Source organism: Cebus imitator, unplaced genomic scaffold (assembly GCF_001604975.1).
Source record: "Cebus imitator isolate Cc_AM_T3 unplaced genomic scaffold, Cebus_imitator-1.0 Scaffold924, whole genome shotgun sequence".
Classification (NCBI taxonomy): domain Eukaryota; kingdom Metazoa; phylum Chordata; class Mammalia; order Primates; family Cebidae; genus Cebus; species Cebus imitator.
In genome coordinates this window covers 66945-88892 of record NW_016108239.1, presented here as the reverse complement: position 1 = coordinate 88892, position 21948 = coordinate 66945, and the positions used below count along the sequence as shown (strand labels likewise).

The 21948-nt window shown below is 37.8% G+C and overlaps 1 protein-coding gene and 1 pseudogene across 4 annotated transcripts in view; one reads left to right on the top strand and one right to left on the bottom strand.

Annotated features, from left to right (window-relative positions):
• The window catches only part of LOC108298266 (zinc finger protein 85-like), a 41202-nt gene that overhangs the window by 11194 nt on the left and 8060 nt on the right, over window positions 1–21948 (bottom strand). Inside the window, exons 2-5 of one of the 3 annotated variants that reach the window (XM_037735708.1) lie at window positions 16038–16288; window positions 7112–7233; window positions 3501–3627; window positions 2181–2276 (exon numbers count right to left, since the gene is read on the bottom strand). In XM_037735708.1, coding sequence (XP_037591636.1) covers window positions 2181–2276; window positions 3501–3627; window positions 7112–7147 — 259 coding nt within the window. In that variant the 5' untranslated portion in view covers window positions 7148–7233; window positions 16038–16288. The remainder of the gene's footprint in view (window positions 1–2180; window positions 2277–3500; window positions 3628–7111; window positions 7234–16037; window positions 16289–21948) is intronic. The other 2 variants (XM_017520976.2, XM_037735709.1) reach the window with 2 other exon arrangements.
• Window positions 21386–21948, top strand: LOC108298268 (annotated as a pseudogene). Its single transcript, XR_001822508.2, has one exon. The product of XR_001822508.2 is annotated as a multifunctional methyltransferase subunit TRM112-like protein (transcript).

Below are 21948 nucleotides of genomic sequence, written 5' to 3'. Positions count from 1 at the left end.
TGAGATCCAGGAAGGAAGTTGTGAAACTCTGCTAAAACCCAAAATTGAGGAGTGTTCTTTTCAGAAGGCAGGCCCTCTTTAATGTAGGTAACTGCAAGACCTCTGCTCTTGGCTAAAGAACCAGGAAATGGTCCACCCAACTTGGTCTCACTGAGAATGGTGAACTTACTCTGTAACCATCCCAAACTCCTCCCAGCAACCATCTGGGAGAGGCCCTTCTCCCCCAGAGGCCTGGAGAAAGATACAAATTAATAGCCATGCAGGCAGGTCTGCAGACCTTGGCCTTTACTGTGATTCCAGAAGCAGTCTGATGACTCAGTTTCAGCTTCCTGGACCACACAGTTCATGGCCAGTTATGCCTACATAGAAACCCATACAGTGACTTAGAAAAATTCTCTTTGGGGCTGGGCATGGTGGTTCATGCCTGTAATATATCAGCACTTTGGGAGACCAAGGAGGGTGGATCACGAGGTGAGGAATTAAAGACCAGCATGGCAAAGATGGTGAAACCCTGGTTATACTAAAAATACAAATGTTAGCCAAGTGTGGTTGCAGGCACCTGTATTCCCAGCTACTAGGAGACTGAGATTGAGAACTGCTTAAACCTGGGAGGCAGAGGTTGCAGTGAGCCAATATTGTGCCACTGCACTCCAGCATGGCTGACAGAGTGAGGCTCTGTCTCCAACAACAAAAAAAAACTTCTCTGGTATTCAGTGAAAGCCATACTCATCCGCACACTGATATAAGGTCCACCATATGCAGACCCAACTGCGGACACCTCCCTTAGTGTCTTTTCTACAAATCAAAGTCCTAAAGGATATTCAGTCTGTCTAAAAATAAAATGGAATTAACAACTACCCAAGTTCTTTGCAACAAGCCAACTAAAGGTGAACCCTAGTGTAGACTCAGAAGTCTTGTAACAAACCAAACTACAAACCTTCTCCACTACAAACCCAGAGAGCATCCCATCACCCTGGGCGCCTAACAAAAGAAAATCTTTACCTTCTAAAACCATTTTACAAAAACTTGAAGAGGCATTTGCTCCTTCAAATTCACAGACTCCAATGCAAAGCTATACTGTATCCATTGTCAATGCTTCTATTTTAGCATAGCACTGAAAGTATGTGTCAGAAGAGATAGACAAAAAGTTTTTAAAGACATTGAAATTGAAGACAAGTGAAAAGTTGCTGTTTCTAGATTATATAATCTAATATATAAAAAAGACTATAAACAGTACATTAAAACCTGTCTAAACTAATAAACACACTCATTAAATTAGAAAAATATAATTAAATTACAAGTATAAGTTATGGTTCCACATACTTAAAACAAACTCTCTGATATAATAGAAAAACAATCTATTTGGAATAGCATTGTTTTTCTATTATAAAACAATAAATTTCTAAGAAAAAAATTAACCAGATGTAAAAAATATTTACAATGAAAAACATAAGATATCAATAAAAAAATTAAAGACAAAAATAAATTTAAATTTTTTATGTCTATGGATTGAAAGAATAAATATTTTTAAAGTGCCATATTATCCAAAGTAGTCTATAGATTCAATAAACTCCCTTTCAAAATTTCAGTGGTATTTTTCTCAAAGTAATGAAAAATACAATTATAAAATTTATGTGACACTACAATAAACTCTGAATAGCCAAAGCACTCTTGAGGAAAATGAATAAAGCAGAAGGACATCATACTTTACAATTTTCAACTGTACTTCAAGTCTACAGTAATAAAAAGTGGATGGACTGTGTAGAAAAATGAACAACAACAAAGATGGGACATAAACCACCACTCACACATTTCAGGCATGATGCTAAAGAGAACTTAAAACAAGAGTTTATCATAGAGGTTTCTCAAAATTATGCAGATATTTTTGTGTTCCCCATAACAATGGAAAAGCAGTCAGATTGTGCAGTCTCTTACAATTCACGAAGAGGACTTTGGGCTCTCATTGTAAACTTGAAAGAAGATCACCAAAGAAAAAGAAGAACCTTTAGAAAATTTAAAAACATAAGACAGAAGGTACCTCTGTGTGAGAGCAAAATACAAACTCCTCAGGCATCCCAGAAACTATTTCCTTTGGAACACAGCTTCCCAAATCACATTTTAAAGACTGGCTTTCTCTTTGACTTTTGGGCCTCTTATTAGTTGCATTGATTTTCACATACCTGGTGGCTTGGCTACAGTCTCATGTCTCTTCATATTCCAAGGCTCTTTTCCTTGCTCCAGATAGGTGATCAGGGCTGGCTTAGACAAAGCAATACCTGTTTTATTAAAAATAAAGAAACGTGAATGTTGTTCATATTCTCCAGTTCTCGTTAGTAATTTGCTCTGTAAGAATGACAGAATAGCCTCATTAATCCCAAAATAATAATTTACAACAGAATTTTAATATTTAGAAAATATTTTAAATTTATATATATATATATATATTTTTTTTTTTTTTTTTTTTTTTCCTTTTTTTAACCCTTCCATACACATTCATGAAGTAAGTTTTTTTATTTATTTATTCTTTTTTTTTTTTTTTTGAGACGAAGTTTTGCCCTTGTTGCCTAGGATGAAGTGTAATGACACAATCTTGGTTAACTACAACCTCCACCACGTGGGTTCAAGCAATTCTCCTGCCTCAGCCTCCCAAGTAACTGGGATTATATGCATGCACCAGCACCCACACATAATATTTTGTATTTTTAGTAGAGACACGGTTTCTCCATGTTGGTCAGGCTGGTATCAAACTTCCGAACCCAGGTAAATCTGCTCACCTTGGCCTCCAAAAGTGCAAGGATTACAGGCATGAGCCACTGTGCCCAGCCTAAATTTGTATGTTTCTAATTTAACCCCCTAGTACTACTGAATCAAAAACTGGTGGTGGAAGGCCAGGCACAGTGGCTCATGCCTGTAATCCCAGCAGTATGTAAGACAGAGGCAGGCAGATCACCTGTGGTCCAGAGTTAGAGACCAGCCTAGACAAAATGGTGGAACCCCATCTCTGCTAAAAATACAAATAAAAGTAGCAGGAGGTTGTGGTGTGTGCCTGTAATTCCAGCTACTCAGGAGGCTGAGGCAGAATTCTGTGAACCCAGGAGGTGGAGGCTGCAGTGAGCCAAGCTTGCACTACTGTACTCCAGCATGAGAACACAGCAAGATTCATCTCAAAAACAAAACAAACAACAATAAATTTAAAAAAAAACTGTGTGGGTGGCAATTAGATTTTTAGGTGTAGAAAACAGTATTTTAAGCCACCAACTTTCTGTCATTACCAATAATCTAGAGTGAAAAATACAGATCAGCTTAGGAATGTGGATAATTCAGATCAACATGAAACATCTTGAAGATATTCCTCTCTACACAAGTATCCAAACTTTTTTTCAAAACAGGTATCTTAAACTTATCTATACAAAGCAAAATTAACCAAAAACATTTCACAAATAAAATAAAATAAAAACCTTTAGGGTATATTATGAATTGTGTATTGAAGTTATTCTCACCAAGGAAGACGAGGTTTCTGTAGTTCTCTAGCATCACATCTCTGTATAAATTCTGTTGTGCGGTGTTCAGGCATTGCCACTCTTCCAGAGAGAATTCTATGGTTACATCCATAAATGTCAATGGTCCCTGATAAACACACACACACACACACATACACACACACATATTTATCAAGCAGCCATGAGCAGAATTTTTAATTTGACTCAAGATAAAATAAGAGTAAAAAGAAGTGCTTCTAACTTATGGGAGCAGATGAAATCTATAAAATAATTCTCAACACAGAAATATATTCTAATGTATTCTCTAACTCTGTGTAAAGAGACTAGCATAACCCACAACATCGGTGAATATATAATAGTTTTTTGGATTACAAAGTATAAAATTCAAGGCAAAAACACAAATGTACATTATTTTATTTATTTTATTTTTTTTAATTGCATTTTAGGTTTGGGGGTACCTGTGAAGACATTCAAGATTGTTGCATAGGTACACACATGGCAGTGTGTACAAATGTACATTTTTAAGTGCTGTATTTGCATCAAACCAAATGAGCTGTGTACATTTTTCAGATGAAAAAGACATGTTGAGTTAGAAGATACCTCTCAAATTTCAATGTGTACGATGAACTGGAGATCTTTTCTGGCAGATTATTTTTTTCAAAAGATCTGAAATAGGGACTGAGTTTCTGAATTTCTAACAAATTCACCAGTAATGTAACTGTTTTTGGCCTGATAAGAATATTTTGTCAAACATCCAGTAAATGAAAGAACCTGTTTTTCCCAGTTTCTCTGGCCCATAAACACAAGGAAAGAGATTTCTGCAAATTGGCCATGTAATTCTAATTAGAAGCCTGGGCTGATAACCACTTAGCTAAGAATTACCTCTCAAGTTTGAATGACCTTATAAATCTCTTGGTAACTGTCAATGCTGATGCTGCTCCCCCTGGCCTCATCATTAGTATTAGTTAGAGAAAACAGGCACAGCACAGAATCCCTTACGCTCAGCACTCTTGTCACAACACATATAATTCTGGTACAAATGAAGACAACAAGTCTCCATCCTACAATATCATATTATTTGCTGGATCTTTAGAAGGAAGTAATGACTGAATAAGTCTGCATTTGGAAAACAACATGTACACAGTTATTAATGCAATGTTTATAAAGCAAGTACAATGTGATCAAGAGTATGTTACAGAGAACTATGCTTGGAATAACATATTATGAGATTTAATCTTCATAACACCCTGGGATTAGTACTGTGTCTAATAATTCCCATTTTTTAAATAAAAAGCCCAGCATTTTTATTTACTTTTCTGTTTCTCTGTAATTGGTTGTTAAAAAGAATGTATAGAATAAAAACTAAATATAGACAGATGAGAGGGATACAGAAAAAGAAAGAGGTTAATGCAGTTTAGAGAAATTATTATTGTATTTATGTTTACTTTCTTGTTAATCATTTAACAACTACTGGATATGAAGGGATAGAAAACAAGTTGCTAAATGGAGAGTCTCTGCAAGTGCTGGTGTTAATAGAAAATTTAAAAATTAAGACCTTGAAATACATATTTGATGTTTTTCATTTACCTCCTTTTGGGTTTCAGGAAATTGTGTGCAACAGCTCTAGAAAGGTAGCAGGATTCATCAAGGCACAGTGACCCACGCCTGCAATTCAGGCACTTTGGGAGGCTGAGGCAGGCAGATTACGAGGTCAGAAATTTGAGACCAGCCTGGCCAATGCAGTGAAGCCCCATCTCTATTAAAAATACAAAAATTCGCTGGGTGTGGTGGTGTGCGAAGGGTGCTAAGGAGGCCGAGGCAGAAGAATTGCTTAGAATCCCAGAGGTAGAGGTTGCAGTGAGCTAAGATCACAGCACTGCACTCCAGCCTGGGCTACAGAGCAAGGCTCTGTCAAAAAAGAAAAAAGAAAATAAGATGCCAGGATTCACCACCCAAACTCTGATTTTCTCAGAGTTCTGAGAGTTCTGAGAGTTCTCAGAGTTCTTTTCTCAGTTCTGAGGCAAGACTCTAGGGTGGAGCCAAACCTAAATGAAGCCCCCAAATAAGGTGATTCTGAGCAGAACTGAGTCCGGGAGAGTAGAAATGTACAATTCTACTCTCTATGCCTCTAAGAGGAATTTCCAGTTCTGTTTTTCCTATGTTTACTTAATGCCATTTACTTAACTTAAATGCCAGAGTTTGTGTAATTTTTATCTTTTTTAGCCACTGTGTCTTCAATTTTATAACATACACTAATAGGCAATTAAAACAAATCTTTTAAGATTTTCTAGGATAATTTTCTTAGAAGATAAATATGTATTCTTAGCAAGGTAAAATAAAAATAGTAAAAACAACTATTCTGGCCCTAAATATCTCTTAAGATGATGACATCAGAAGTCACAATAATATAAAGTGGCCCAAGTAAACCCTAAGATTTCTTGCATATGTCTATTTATTGCACCAATCTTATAATTCTTTCTTTTTTCTTTTTTGAGATGGAGTCTCACTCTATCACCCAAGCTGGAGTACAGTGGCATGGTCTCGGCTCACTGAAAACTCTCTCTCCCACATTCAAGAAATTCCCTGTCTCAGCCTCCTGAGTAGCTGGAATTTTAGGCACCTACTACCACGCCTGGCTAATTTTTGTATTTTAGTAGATACAGGGTTTCACCATCTTGGCCAGGCTGGTCTTGAACTCCTGACCATGTGATCCACCTGCTTCAGTGTCCCAAAGTGCTGGGATTACAGGTGTGAGCCACTGCACTCAGCCCCAACTATATGATTTTTCATTCAACAATGTATCTAGTTGCTAGTCTAGAATAAAATTTCCTGGATGGTAAAAAATGTAACCGTTTCAAATATTTTCTGAATGGCCATAAAAAATAATTTAAAACATACTTTATTTGTTTGAATCTCCAGGTCTTGTTTTTCAACCAAGTTCCAGGAAACTGGAGAAACTTTCATCTGGATACCAAAGACATCTTTTGTATGAGGGCAGGAACAAACACAGGCTGACTCATTTCTCTCATAGTGAGACTTAGAAGGATTAACCACTCTTGTCTGACTGACACAGTTCTGCTCTGGATATCCTCAGATTTCTCAATGACACCAAACTGACTGTGAGAGGGCTTCCAGTAAGCATGGGCTGATGGCCCAATGGAGCCAGGCAGGGTAAACTCAGGCTTATTCTAAACAGAAAATGGAACTGCCCTGGTGTAGCTCCAGAACCTGGATTATCTTCTCCTGACTAGCTAGCTCTTGAGTAAGAGGAAGCAGAATAATACCGTACTATAGAACCACATTTTACAGGTAGGTGTAGTTGTGATTATGCTCTGGATACACTGTGGTCTTGAACTCTCACTCTGAAGATGCTTTTTTACACATGCAGATTTTGCCATCTGATTCTGTTTACACCTGGAGCCTCTCACATAAATATAGCAGGTCACTGGGTAAGAGATGAAAAGCTCAAAGAGCCACATTCTCAAAAAGAAACTTTAAACATTCATTGTTGACATCTCACAATGCAGAAAAGGCCTCTTGTTGGTTTTCAGTACATTTTTTATTCTACGTCTGGCCCTGTTTTGTAATACCAGGCAGAGGTCAGAACTTACGTGCAGATTCGAGGTGGGATCAACCAGGCTCTGCATTCTTGGGTGTTACAGCAAGTGGAGTACAATCAAATGAGAAAGCCCCTCTTACAGCTGCTCTAGTACATTCTAAGTGATATGTCCACCTAAAAAGAAAAAGCCAAGTCAATGTGAATATGAGTAGACAGTGTATTTGAGCCAAATTTGAGAACTGTAACTTGGCAGCAAAGATTTAAGTTGCCTGGAATCTATACTTTAATTAGCAGTAGTTACCAGTGAATTTGTAAGGGTTAAAAAAAGGACAGAGAATGGGCTGATACAAAAATTCTTATTTATTTACAGAAATAACATTAATTATTGATTGTATATAAATAGTCAAGATTTAGGGTTTTGGTTATGGTACCCAGTGTGATATTAGTAGTTTTATTTGTAGCTACTAATGGCAACAGCAAACAACTTTAAGAGATAAATATAGTTCAAAGGTGAAAACAATGACAAAATTTTGCTCTCATTTTAATGTATCTGAGTTCGACAACTGAAAGAATTTGTATTTCTCAAATAAAAGGTTTTTTTCCCCCAAATCTCAAGATTCAGAATTTGGATCTGCAGTTTTAGGTACTGGATTGCTGGAATAGCAAGATATTACCTGCATCTTTGGTCATTATAGTAAGAGGAAATTTTTGGGCCTTTTAGCAAGAGGAGGAAGGGAAAACTGGAGATTCTCATGACTACATGTCATTACTCTGACAGGGTTTCTGGGTCAGCCTCATGGTCTGGGAATCAGTTTCAGCTCTGAAACGAACAAGTCACCGAAAGAGGTAAAATGACTGATTGCTGCCCTGTGAAGTTTGTAAAAATCTGATCTAGCCTCTCTAGAAGTGACTGAAGGAGACTACAGATAGCAAATACGCAGAGACACAATTCTACCTGCGTATTCAGGGGACAGCATGCACTCTGCAACACAATTATGAGTTTACTGGAAGGCAGAGGGGAAAATCCTTGCTACAGTTAAGCTTGGTTGGCACCTTATGTGTTTATATCATTTCTGATTATTCTAGACAGTATTGGGAAAGTAAAATTAAAAGAAAATTTTTCTCCAGCCCCAGAGAAACTCCACAATAATAGAAAGAGAAAAAAAATGTTTTATTATGCAATTAAACAAGAATGTTACATATATCAAAGTCAATCTGCTTAAAAAATTGCACAGACAGAAAAATGGTCACCATAATTATTACAGAAGTAGAAGAATTTATAGCAGATCACACATTGTTCATTCTAAATTCACCTGATAACTAGGGTGGCCATCCATGTATGCTAATTGGTTATATTCAGTAACAAAATGAACTTTTCACAGCTTCATGACAGAAGGCAATTTTGTACCTTGAAGCCAGGTGCCTGCTGAAGGTAGACACTGACTCTCCAAAATAAATGGTTGAATAGGGTGCTACCTTTCTGGCTTTTTACATTTTAAAGCAATGGCTCTCTACTCCCTGAGCACTAGAGGCTATAGCCCCTCCTGCTTGCCCACTCCTGGTGGCTAGTGTCCTCTCTTGACTCCTACCATCCAACACAGAGGCACAGCTCACAGCACACAGCTTACAGCTGACATTTCACATCTTATGTAAACCTCAATTGCCAAAGCAGCACTCCAGTGCCACATTAGAGACTGAAGCCTGAGCTGTAGGAGGAGAGCCTGCAATCCTCCTGGGTAGAACTGTAGCTTCCAAATAGTGAGAATAGGAGCAGTGTTTCAGCAACAGTTTCTGTTTATAATGCTGTCATACAAAAAATACTGCTGGATTTCTAGCATGAGTCTAGATAGAGACAGAGCCAATACCTCTCACTGTGACCATGCACCTCATTAACAGATGCCATGAGATACTAAAAGAACTTCTGAAAGACACCCAAAGCTTTAAAAAGAAAAAAAGCTCTCAGTCAGAGCAAGATTACATTGAAAAAAAAAAAAAAGTTAAAAGCATCTTAAGAAAAACATCAGATTACATACAAGATTGTCAGCCAGAAAAGATTTTCCTTAAAGAAATTTATCACTAGGCATCACACTACTAGATTTCAAACTATACTACAAGGCTACGGTAATCCAAACAGCATGGTACCGATACCAAAACCAATGGAACAGAACAGAGGCCTCAGGTGCAACACTACACTTCTACAACCATCTGACCTTTGACAAATCTGACAAAAACAAGCAATGGGGAAAGAATTCCCTGTTTAATAAATGGTGTTGGGAAAACTGGCTAGCCATGTGCAGAAAGCAGAAACTGGACCCCTTCCTGACACCTTACACTAAAATTAATTCCAGATGGATTAAAGATTTAAACATAAGACCTAACACCACAAAAACCCTAGAAGAAAACCTAGGCAAAACCATTCAGGACATGGGCATAGGCAAGGACTTCACAACCAAAACACCAAAAGCATTGGCAAGAAAAGCCAAAACAGACAAATGGGACCTAATCAAACTTCACAGCTTCTGCACAGCAAAAGAAACAGTCATTAGAGTGAATCAGCAACCAACAGAATGAGAAAAATTTTTTTGCAATCTACCCATCTGTCAAAGGGCTAATATCCAGAATCTGCAAAGAACTAAAACCAATTTACAAGAAAAAAACAAACAAGCCCATTCAAAAGTGGGCGAAGGATATAAACAGTCACTTTACAAAAGAAGACATACACAAGGCCAACAAACATATGAAAAAATGCTCATCATCACTGGTCATTAGAGAAATGCAAATCAAAATCACGCTGAGATACCATTTCACGCCAGTTAGAATGGCGATCATTAAAAAATCTGGAGACAACAGATGCTGGAGAGGATGTGGAGAAATGGGAACATTTTCACACTGCTGATGGGAGTGTAAATTAGTTCAACCATTGTGGAAGACAGTGTCGTAATTCCTCAAGGACCCAGAAATAGAAATTCCATTTGATTCAGCAATCCCATTACTGGGTGTATATTCAAAGGATTATAAATTATTCTACTGTAAGGACACATGCACACAAATGTTCATTGCAGCACTGTTTACAATAGCAAAGACTTGAAACCAACCCAAGTGCCCATCAATGATAGACTGGACAGGGAAAATGTGGCACATATATACCATAGAATACTATGCAGCCATCAAAAACGATGAGTTCATGTCCTTAGTAGGGATGTGGATGAATCTGGAAACCATCATTCTCGGCAAACTGACACAAGAACAGGAAATCAAACACCGCATGTTTTCACTCATAGCCGGGTGTTGAATGAGAACACATGGACACAGGGAGGGAAGCATCACACACTGAGGTCTGGGGGGAGGCGGGGAATAGGGGAGGGACCGCAGAGCGGGGGGAGTTGGGGAGAGAGAGCATGGGGAGAAATGTCAGATATAAGTGATGGGGAGGAAGGCAGCAAATCACACTGCCATGTGTGTACCTATGCAACAATCTTGCATGTTCTTCACATGTACCCCAAAACCTAAAACGCAATAAAATAAAAATTTTAAATTAAATAATTAAAAAGAAATTTATCTCTAAACACTCAAAGTGTACAGCTACTCTCAGCATGAGAAACATAAGCACTATGAAGAAAAGGGTCATACTCTCGGCAGAATTTTATAAGTTTCTCTTTTATCTCTGCTGCTCTGTCATCTCCTGCCATTGAATGGGGGATCTCTATTGATATATATCTCACAATTTCCACCAGCACTGTTTGATGGAAATTGGACTCTGACTTTGTTCATATAGTGGAATATATTTAAGCTCGGAACATAGATAACTGAAGAGCTATTATAGTGTTTGGATGGCCACATCACTTGTGTTTATTTGCCCTGTAACAGTTTATTTGTTCTGTAATAGCAGCATTCAAATTTAGTAAAATAAAACACACTAAACTTATGCTTACCTATAGTTATCACTACTAGATAAATTAAAGAGCGTGTCAGACTAATATCTCCTGTAACAATTTGGTAGTAAATTTATTTTGGATACTAGATATAAATATCTAAGTATAAATAATTTTAATGTAGTAGTCATAATGTATGTAGGATTTTTTAAAAATTGTCTTTAACCATAATTCAATAAAAGCAGTTTAAATTTAAAAAGTATTAATGACAATATTAATATAACTATTTAAGAAATGTATTTAGGCCAGGAGTGGAGGCTTATGCCGGTAATATCAGCACTTTGAGAGGCCGAGGCATGTGGATCCCTGGGGTCAGGTGTTTCCAACCAGCCTGGCCAACATGGTGAAACCCTGTTTTTACTAAAAATGTAAAAAAAAGAAAGAAAGAAAGAAAAAAGAAGCCTGACATGGTGGTAGGTGCCTGTAATCCCAGCTCCTGAAGAAGCTGAAGCAGGAGAATCACTTGAACCCTGGAGGTAGAGGTTGCAGAGAGCTGAGATCACTCACATGAGTGCACTCAGGCCTGGGCAACAAGAGCCAAACTCCATCTCAAAAAAAAAGAAAGAAAAAAATGCATTCAAAGTTAATATTATGGACCTATAAATAATATTGTTTAATTTATGTAAGTGCATGTTATCTACAAACACTACACATAACTATGCTAAATGATCCATAGATATAAACAGAAGTCAAAGTACAACTACAGACTCCACTGTTCAGTTTATATACTGAACTGCTTTTGCTTTTGCAGTGTAAGTACTTATTCCAGCAAGTATTCATTAATTACCTTGGATAATAACTTTCCTATCTAACAAACGTAATCAGTATCTTTTAGACTTTTTCATTTTGTAAAGCTAAATTTAATCTCATCCTTGTGTTCAACTTTTGTGTTCTCTTACAATGAGCTTTAATCTAAACAAATCTGTGTCTACTTTAAAAGACTAAATATAGAAAATATAAATATTTGCCAAAGGAGAAATGAAAAGCAATAAATCTGAGGTTCTAAATGAATACAATCCTGAGTCAATAAGAATGAGAAAAGGTTTATTTAGCTGTTACAATTATTTAAACATATTTTCTGAAAAGCACAGAAAAAACCTAATCTAAATGCTTTAAGGGAGATAAGCAAAATATCCCGATTTTCAGATAGAAGAATAAAGCCACTTATTTCTCATTTGTTTTCTCCTAAAGCCAGGTCTCTGGACATGGTTTTGAACCCTTAGACATCTGAATTTTAGTAGACACTGGATTCAGGCATCTAAGAAGTAGCCCTTGGCATACTGTGCACTTGGAAGAATGTTTATGGGGGAAAAAAGCAGAAGAGAAAAAGCGTTATAAAAAGTTCATGGTTGCGTATGAATAAATCAAGTTCTTGAGTCGGATAAAGAGACTTAGATTCTTACACAATAACTGTGGTAGACTACAACAACCCACAGACGATTAGACAGATTTTTAAGACAGAAAATTAACAGAGATATTAGGACCTAAACTCAACACTTAACCAAACAGTCCAAATATACATCTACAAAACTCTCCATCTAAAAACAAGATAATATACACTCTTTTTATTATTATACGGCACATACTCAATTTATTGACAACACAGATGAGCGCAGTGGCTCACACCTGTAATCCCAGCACTTTGGGAGGTGAGGCAGGCGGATCATACGAGGTCAGAAGTAAAAGACCAGCCTGGCCAACATGGTAAAACCCGATCTTTACTAAAAATACAAAAATGAGCTGGGTGTGGTCATAGGAACCTGTATTCTCAGCTACCCTGGAGGATGAGGCAAAAGAATTGCTTGATTTTAGGAGGCATAGTTTCAGTGAGCTGAGATTGCATCACTGTACTCCAGACTGGGTGACACAGTGAGACTCGGTCTCAAAAAGAAAATAAAAAAACAAAACATTGGCCACACAATCAGAAATAAAACAATCCTCAGCAAATTCAAAAATCCCAAAATCATACCAATCACACACACAGACGACAGTTTAATAAAAATACAGTTCAATTTAAAAAAATACTTGATACTATATAGCTACATGGAAATTAACCTCCATTTAAATGACTTTGAGGTAAATAATGAAATTAAGGCAGAAACTAAGAAATTCTTTAAAACAAATGAGAACAAAGATACAACATAATCTCTGCAACACAGCTAAGACAATATTAACATGAAAATTTATATCATTTAATGTTTACATCAAAAAGGTATAAAGAGCTAAATTTAAACTTAATATCAGCAATAAAAGAATGGGAGAAGCAAGAGCAAATCAACTCCTTAGCTAGCAGAAGACAAGAAATAACCAAAATCAGATCTGAAATAAAGGAGATTTAGACATTAAAAACTATACAAAAGATTAAATAATCTAAGAGTTAAATCTTTAAAAAATATTATAAGCTACTAAATACTTTACTAGATAGATTAATAAAAAAAAAAGAAAAAGAAAAGCTTCAAACTTGAGATGACAAAAGGGACATTGTTACTGACCCCACAAAAATATAAATAACTACTGAAGTCTAGAATGAACAGCTCTATGCACACAAACTAGAAAATCTAGAAAACAATGGATACACTTCTAGACAAACACATCCTCCCAAGAGTGAACAAAAGAGAAATTGAGTCCCTGAATAGACTAATAACAAGCTCCAATACTGAATTTGTAATAAATAGCCTACCACCAAAAAAAGCTCAGTACCAGACAGATTCACAGCTGAATTCTACCAGATGTACAAAGAAGACCTACTACCATTTCTACTAAAACTATTTCAAATAAATTGAGAAAGAGTGACACCTCACCAAGTCATTGTATAAGAACATCGTTCTTATACCAAAACCTGGCAGAAATAAAACAAAAATAGAAAACTTGAAGCCAATATCTTTGATAAACATTGATAAAAAAAAAAATCCTCAACAAAATACCAGCAAATCAAATCTAGCTGTACATCAAATAATGAATCCACTATGTTCAACTATCTTTTGTCTGTGGGATGCAAGACTGGTTCAACATACAAAAATTAATAAATGCTATAAATCACAAACAGAACTAAACATAAAAAACACAAAATTATTTCAATACATGTAGAAATAACTTTCAATAAAATTTAACATCTTTTTTTATTAAAAGCTCTCAACAAACTATGCATTGAAGGCACATACTTCAAAATAATGAGTTATCTATGACAAACCAAAAGCCAAAATACTGAATGAAAACAAGCAGGAAGTATTTCTCCTTGAAAACTGGAGAACGACAAAACTGCCTTCTCTCACCACTCTTACCTAACATAGAATTTGAATTTCCAGAAAGAGCAATCAGGCAAGATAAAAAATATAAACTTTCAAACAGAAAGAGAAGAAGTCAAACCATCCCTGTTTGCAGATAACATAATTTCCTATTTAGAAAATCCTACAGTCTCAGTGCAAAAGCTCTTTAAACTGACAAGCAACTTTAGCAGAGTTTCAAAATACAAATAGATATACTAATATCAGTAGCATTCCTGTACATCAGCAACAACAAAAAAAAAAAAAAAAAAAAAAAAAAAAAAAAAAAAAAAAAAAAATTCCATTCACAATATCTAGGTATACAGTTAACCAGGGTGGCGAAAAATTTCTTAGAAAAGAATTTTTTTTTCCATTTATTTTATTGCATTTTAGGTTTTGGGGTACATGTGAAGAACATGTAAGATTGTTGCATAGGTACACACGTGGCAGTGTGATTTGCTGCCTTCCTCCCCATCACCTACATCTGGTATCTCTCCCCTTGCTATCTCTCCCCAACTCCCCATGCCCCACCACCCCTTCCCTATTTCCCCCCAACTGACCCCAGTGTGTAGTGCTCCCCTCCCTGTGTCCATGTGTTCTCATTGTTCAACACCCGCCTATGAGTGAGAACATGCGGTGTTTGATCTTCTGCTCTTCTGTCAGTTTGCTGAGAATGATGGTTTCCAGGTTCATCCATGTCCCTACAAAGGACACAAACTCATCGTTTTTGATGGCTGCATAATATTCCATGGTTATAAAACACTGAATAAAGAAGTCAAAGATGAAACAAACAAATGGAAAACCGTTTTATGCTCATAAATAGAAAAGACCAATATTAGTAAGATAGTCATACTACCCAACAAAATTTGTAGCTTTAATGCTATTTCTATTAAACCACTGATACCATTTTTAACAACAACCAAAACTATTTTATATTTCATTATGAAATGACAACAACAACAAACAAATAGCTAATGCAATCCTAAGCAAAAAGCATAAAACTGAAAGCATTACATTACCAACCTCAAACTATACTACAGGGCTACGGTAACCAACGCGACATTGTACCAGTGCAACACAATACAGGCCTAGAAATAATGTCACATACCTACAACCATCTGACCTTTAAAAAAGGCGATAAAAGGAATTTGGGAGGAAATCTCTTTTTAATAAATGGTGCCGAAATAACTAGATAGTACTATGTAGAAGACTGAAACCAGATTCCATCCTTACACCATGTACAGAGCTTAAAGGCTTAAATACAAAACTTAAGGTTGTAAAAATAAATAAATAAATAAAAACACTGACAGATAATCTAGGAAATACCATTCTAAACCTACAAACTGGCAAAGACCTCACGATGAAGGTACAAAAGCAACTACCAACAAAAGCAAAAATTGATAAATGGGACCTAATTAAACTAAAAACTTTCTTCATAGAAAAAGAAACTATTAAGAGAGTGAACAACCTACAGAATTAAACACACACACACACACACACAAACACACACACACACACACACACACACAAACACACACTTGCAAACTATGCTTCTGTCAAGGGTCTCATATACAGAATCTATTAAAAAAACATAAAACGGGAATTTCCACCAAGACAGCCAAATAGGAACAGTTCAGGAGTACAGTTCCCAGCAAGAGCTACTCAGAAGGCAAGTAATCTCCACATTTTCAATCAAAGTACCAGGTTCATCTTAATAGAACTGGTTGGACAGTGGGTGTAGCCCATGGAGGGCAAACCAAGGCAGGGTGGGAGGTAGCCTCACCTGGGAGCTGCAACGAGCTGGAGGGGATTCCCTTCTACCCAATGGAGGCCGCTGGGGACATCCGGTCACTCCAGAGCTCGGGTTCCGATGCTGCGCTTCCCTTGTGATCTTTGCAGCCCACAGACCAGGAGATCCCCCGCATGCCAACATGCACCGCAACTTTTCAGGGCAAATCTGAGCTGCTGATTCAGCTGCCGCCTTGAGTTCAGGGCAAAAATCTCAGTAGCTGTTTTGACTGGCTCCTGGAACACCTGCGAGACACAGTCACCCATACACCTGAGAGAAAGTGGGTTGAAGGCGGCGAGCCAGGTCATCTGGCTCGGCGGGTCCCACCCCTACAGAAACAAGCAAACTGAATCCTACTGGCTTGGGATTCTCACAGCCAGAATAGCAGTGGTTTGAGCTCCACCCCAGACAGTCTAGCTCCGCGGCAGGAGGGACATTCACCATTACCAAGGCAGCTCTAACCTTACCTATGTAAACAAAAGCAAAAAGAAATTTACACAGCAGCTTGGGGGAGCCCAGAGCTGGTGGCAGCTCAAAAATGCCTCTGCAGGCAGACTGTGACTTGACTCCCTTTTTGCTGGGTAGAACATGTTTGAAAAAAAGGAAGCAGCCTGTCAGAAACTTATACATACAGCCACACCTTCCCGGGACAGAGCACCTGGTTGGGAGTTTCGTGCAGCAGACTTAAACGTTCCTGCCCAGCATTTCTGGAGGGAGTAACAAAGCTTCCAGCACAGCATCTGAGCTCTGACAAGGGACAGATTGCCTTCTCAAGCGGCTCCCTGACCCCTGTATATCCAAAGAGTCACCAGACACAGGAGAGCTCTGGCTGTCATCTGGTGAGTATCCTTCTGGTATGAAGCTACCAGAGGAAGGAAAAGACAGCAATCCTTGCTGTTCTGCACTCCCTGCAGGTAATTCCCAGGCAAGCAGGGTCTGGAGTGAACCTCCAGCAGACCTGCAGCAGAGGGGCCTATTAGAAGGAAAACTAAAAAACAGAAAAAAATAGTCTCAACATCAACAAAAAGAGCGTCAACTCAGAGACCTCATTCGAAAGTTATCAACTTCAAAGACCAAAGGTAGATAAATACATGAAGATAGGAAGAAAGCAGCACAAAAAGAATAAAAACACCAAAAACCAGAATGCCTCTCCTCCTCCAAGGGATCACAACTCCTCACCAGCAAGGGAAGAAAACTGGATGGAGAATAAGTTTGATGAAATAACAGAAGGAGGCCTCAGGAGGTGAATAATCACAAACTTCTCTGAGCTAAAGGAACATGTTCTAACCCAGTGAAAAAAAACTAAGAACCTTGAAAAAAGGTTAGATGAAATGCTAACTAGAATAACCAACTCAGAGAACTTAAATGACTTGATGGATCTGAAAAACACAGCACAAGAACTTTGCAAACCACACAAAAGTTTCAACAGCCGAGTCAATCAAGCAGAAGAAAAGATATCAGAGATTGAAGATAAGCTCAATAAAATAAAACGAGAAGGCAAGATCAGAGAAAAAAGACTTAAAGGAAATGAACAAAGCCTCCAGGAAATATGGGATTATGTGAAAAGACCTAATCTACATTTCATCAGTGTGCCTGAAAGTGACAGGGAAAATAAATCCAAGCTGGAAAACATTATTCAGGATAGCATTCAGAACTTACCCAACCTAGGAAGGCAGGCCAACATTCAAATCCAGAAAATATAGAGAACACCACAAACATATTCCTCAAAAAGAGCAACCTCAAGACACATAATCATCGGATTCACCAAGGTTGAAATGAAGGAAAAAAATGCTAAGAGCAGCCTGAGAGAAAAGTCAGGTTATCCACAAAGGAAAGCCCTTCAGACTCACAGCGGATCTCTCAGCAGAAACCCTACAAACCAGAAGAGAGTGGGAAGTCAATATTCAACATCCTTAGAAAAAGAACTTCAAGTCCAGAATTTCATATCCAGCCATACTAAGCTTCATAAGTGAAGGAGAAATAAAATCCTTTATGAACAAGCAATTGCTGTGAAATTTTGTCACCACCAGACCTGACCTACAAAAGCACCTGAAGGAAGCACTAAACATGGAAACAACCAGTAGGAGCCACTGCAAAAATGTAACAAATGATAAAGACCATCAACACAAAGAAGAAATTGAGTCAACTAACGGGCAAAACAACCAGCTAGTATCAAAATGGCAGGATCAAATTCACATGTAACAATATAAACCTTAAATGTAAATGGCCTAAATGCCCCAATTGAAAGACATAAACTGGGAAACTGGATTAAAAGTCAAGACCCATCAGTGTGCTGTATTCCGGAGACCCATCTCACATGCAAAGACACACAGACTCAACATAGGGAGATGGAGAAAAACCTACCAAGGAAATGGAGAGAGAGAAAAAAAAAGCAGGAGTTGCAATCCCAGTCTCTAATAAAACGGACTTTAAGCCAACAAACATAAAAAGAGACAAAGAAGGGCATTACATAGTAAAAGTATCAATGCAACAAGAAGAGCTAACTATCCTAAACATATATGCACCCAAAACAGGAGCACCCAGGTTCTTAACAACCTACGAAGAGACTTAGACTCCCACACAACAATAGTGGGAGACTTTAATACTTCACTGCCAATATTAGACAGATCAATGAGACAGAAAATTAACAAGGATATTCAGGACTTGAACTCAAATCCGGATCAAGTGGACCTAATAGACATCTACAAAACTCTCCACCTGAAATCCACAGATTATACATTCTTCTCAGCACCACATTTCACTTGCTCTAAAATTGACCACATAATTGGAAGTAAATCACTCCTCAGTAAATGCAAAATGGAAATCATAACAACCAATCTCTCAGACCACAGTGCAATCAAATTAGAAAAACATAGCACTAAGAAACTCACGCAAGACTGTACAATTGCATGGAAACTGAACAACCTGCTCCTGAATGACTACTGGTTAAATAATGAAATGAAGGCAGAAATGAAGGTGTTCTTCAAAACCAATGAGAAAAAAGACACAATGTACCAGAATATCTGGGACACATGTAAGCAGTGTCTAGAGGAAAATTTATAGCACTAAATGCCCACATGAGAAGCAAGGAAAAATCTAAAATTGATACCTTATTGTCAAAATTAAAAGAACTAGAGGACCGAGATCAAACAAATTCAAAAGCTAGCAGAAGACAAGAAATAACTAAGATCAGAGCAGAACTGAAGGAGCTAGAGACACAAAAAAAAAACTCTTCGAAACAAATCAATAAATCAAGGAACTGATTTTTTGAAAAGATCAACAAAATAGACTGCTAGCAAGACTAATAAAATGAAAAGAGAGAAGAATCGAATAGATGCACTGAAAACTGATAAAGGGGATATCACCACTGATTCCACAGAAATACAAACTACCATCAGAGATTACTACAAACAACTCTATGCACATAAACCAATAAATTTAAAAGAAATGGATAAATTTCTGGACACTTACACCCTCCAAGACTAAACCAGGAAGAAGTGGAATCCCTGAATAGACAAATAACAAGGTCTGAAGTTGAGGCAGCAATTAATAGCCTACCAACCAAAAACATTCCAAGTCTAGACAGGTTCACAGCCAAATTCTACCAGATGTAAAAAGAGGAGCTGATACCATTCCTTCTGAAACTATTCCCAACAATACAAAAAGAGGGAATACTCCCGAACTCATTTTATGAGACCAACATCATCCTAGTACCAAAAACTGGCAGAGATACAACTAAAAAAAGAAAATTTCAGGCCAATATTCATGATGAAAAATGATGCAAAAATCTTCAATAAAATACTGGCAAACTGAAAGCAACAGCCCATCAAAAAGACTGTCCATCATGATTGAGTAGGCTTCATCCCGGGGATTCAAGGCTGGTTCAACACATGCTAATCTATAAATGTAATCCATCATATAAACAGAACCAAAGACAAAAACCACACGGCTATCTCAATAGATGCAGAGAAGACCTTTGACAACATTCAACAGCCCGTTATCTAAAAATTCTCAATAAACTAAATGTAAATGGAAGTGTCTCAAAATAATAAAAGCTATCTATGACAAACCCACAGCCAATATCATGCTGAATGGGCAAAAGCTGGAAGCATTCCCTTTGAAAAGTGGCACTAGACAAGGGTGCCCTCTCTTACCATTTCCATTCAACATAGTACTGGAAGTTCTAGCCAGAACAATCAGGAAAGAAAAGGAAATAAATGGTATTCAATTAGGAGAGGAGGAAATCAAATTGTCTCTATTTGCAAATGACATGACTACATATTTAGAAGACCTCATTGTCTCAGTCCAAAATCTCCTTAAGATGATAAGCAACTTCAGCAAGGTGTCAGGATACAAAATCAAAGTGCAAAAATCACAAGCATTCTTATACACCAATAACAGACAAACAGATAGCCAAATCACGAACCAATTACCATTCACATTGCTAAAAAGAGAATAAAATACCTAGGAATACAACTGACAAAGGACATGAAGGACCTATTCAAGGAGAACTATAAACCACAGCTCAAGGATAAGAGAGGACACACACAGATGGGAAAACATTCCATGCTCAAGGTTAGGGAGAATCAATATCATGAAAATGGCCATAATGCCCAAAGTAATTTATGGATTCAATGCTATCCCCATCTAGCAACCACTGACCTTCTTCACAGAACTGGAAAAAAACACCTTAAATGTCATATGGAACCAAAAAAGAACTCACATTGCCAAGACAATCCTAAGCAAAAAGAACAGAGCTGGAGGCATCACGCTTCCTAACTTCAAACTATACTATAAGGCCACAGTAATCAAAACAGCATGGTACTGGTACCAAAACAGAGATATACACCAATGGAACTGAATAGAGGCCTTGAAAGTAACTCCACATACCTATAACCATCTGATCTTTGACAAACCTGACCAAAAAAAGCAATGGGGAAAGAATTCCCTGTTTAATAAATGATGTTGGGAAAACTGGCTCACCATGTGCAGAAAGTTGAAGCTGGATACTTTCCTTATACCTTATACAAAAATTAACTCCAGATGGATTAAAGATTTAAACATAAGACCTCACACTATAAAAACCCTAGAAGAAAACATAGGCAATACCATTGAGGATATAGACATAGGCAAGGACTTCATGACCAAAGCACCAAAAGCAATGGCAACAAAAGCCAAAATAGACAAATGGGATCTAATTAAACTTCAGAGCTTCTGCACAGCAAAAGAAACTATCATTACAGTGAACCAGCAACCAACAGAATGGAAAAGAATTTTTGCAAACCACCCAACTGACAATGGGCTTATATCCAGAATCTACAAAGAAATAAAACAGATTTACAAGATAAAAAGGAACAACCAGAGAAAGCTCGTGAGGAGACATGAAACTGCTCACCCACAATCTACTGAGCTCGCATGTGCGGGGGGTGGGGCCTCGTGGCTTCCCCCTGCGCCTCCAGGCCACGGAGGTCCGCATCTGCCCCGTGGAGTTCAACCCCCAATTCGTGGCGCATATGATACCCAAGGTGGAGTGGGCGTCGTTCCTGGAGGCGGTCGATAACTTGCACCTGGTCCAGGTGCCTAAAGGGCCGGTTGAGGGGTATGAGGAGAATGAAGAGTTTCTGAGGACCATGCACCACCTCCTGCTGGAGGTGGAAGTGGTGGAGGGCACCCTGCAGTGCCGGAGTCTGGACGTATGTTCCCCATCAGCCGTGGGATCCCCAACATGCTGCTGAGTGAAGACGAATCTGAGAGTTGATCGTGCCAGGCGCCAGTTTTTCTTGTTATGACCGTGTGTATTTTTGTTGTGTATCCCCAACCCTTGACCCAATAACACACCAAATACACAGTGCTCTTGAGCTCCATAGTATATATTTTTTTCTCATTAAAGGTTCAAAACCAAAAA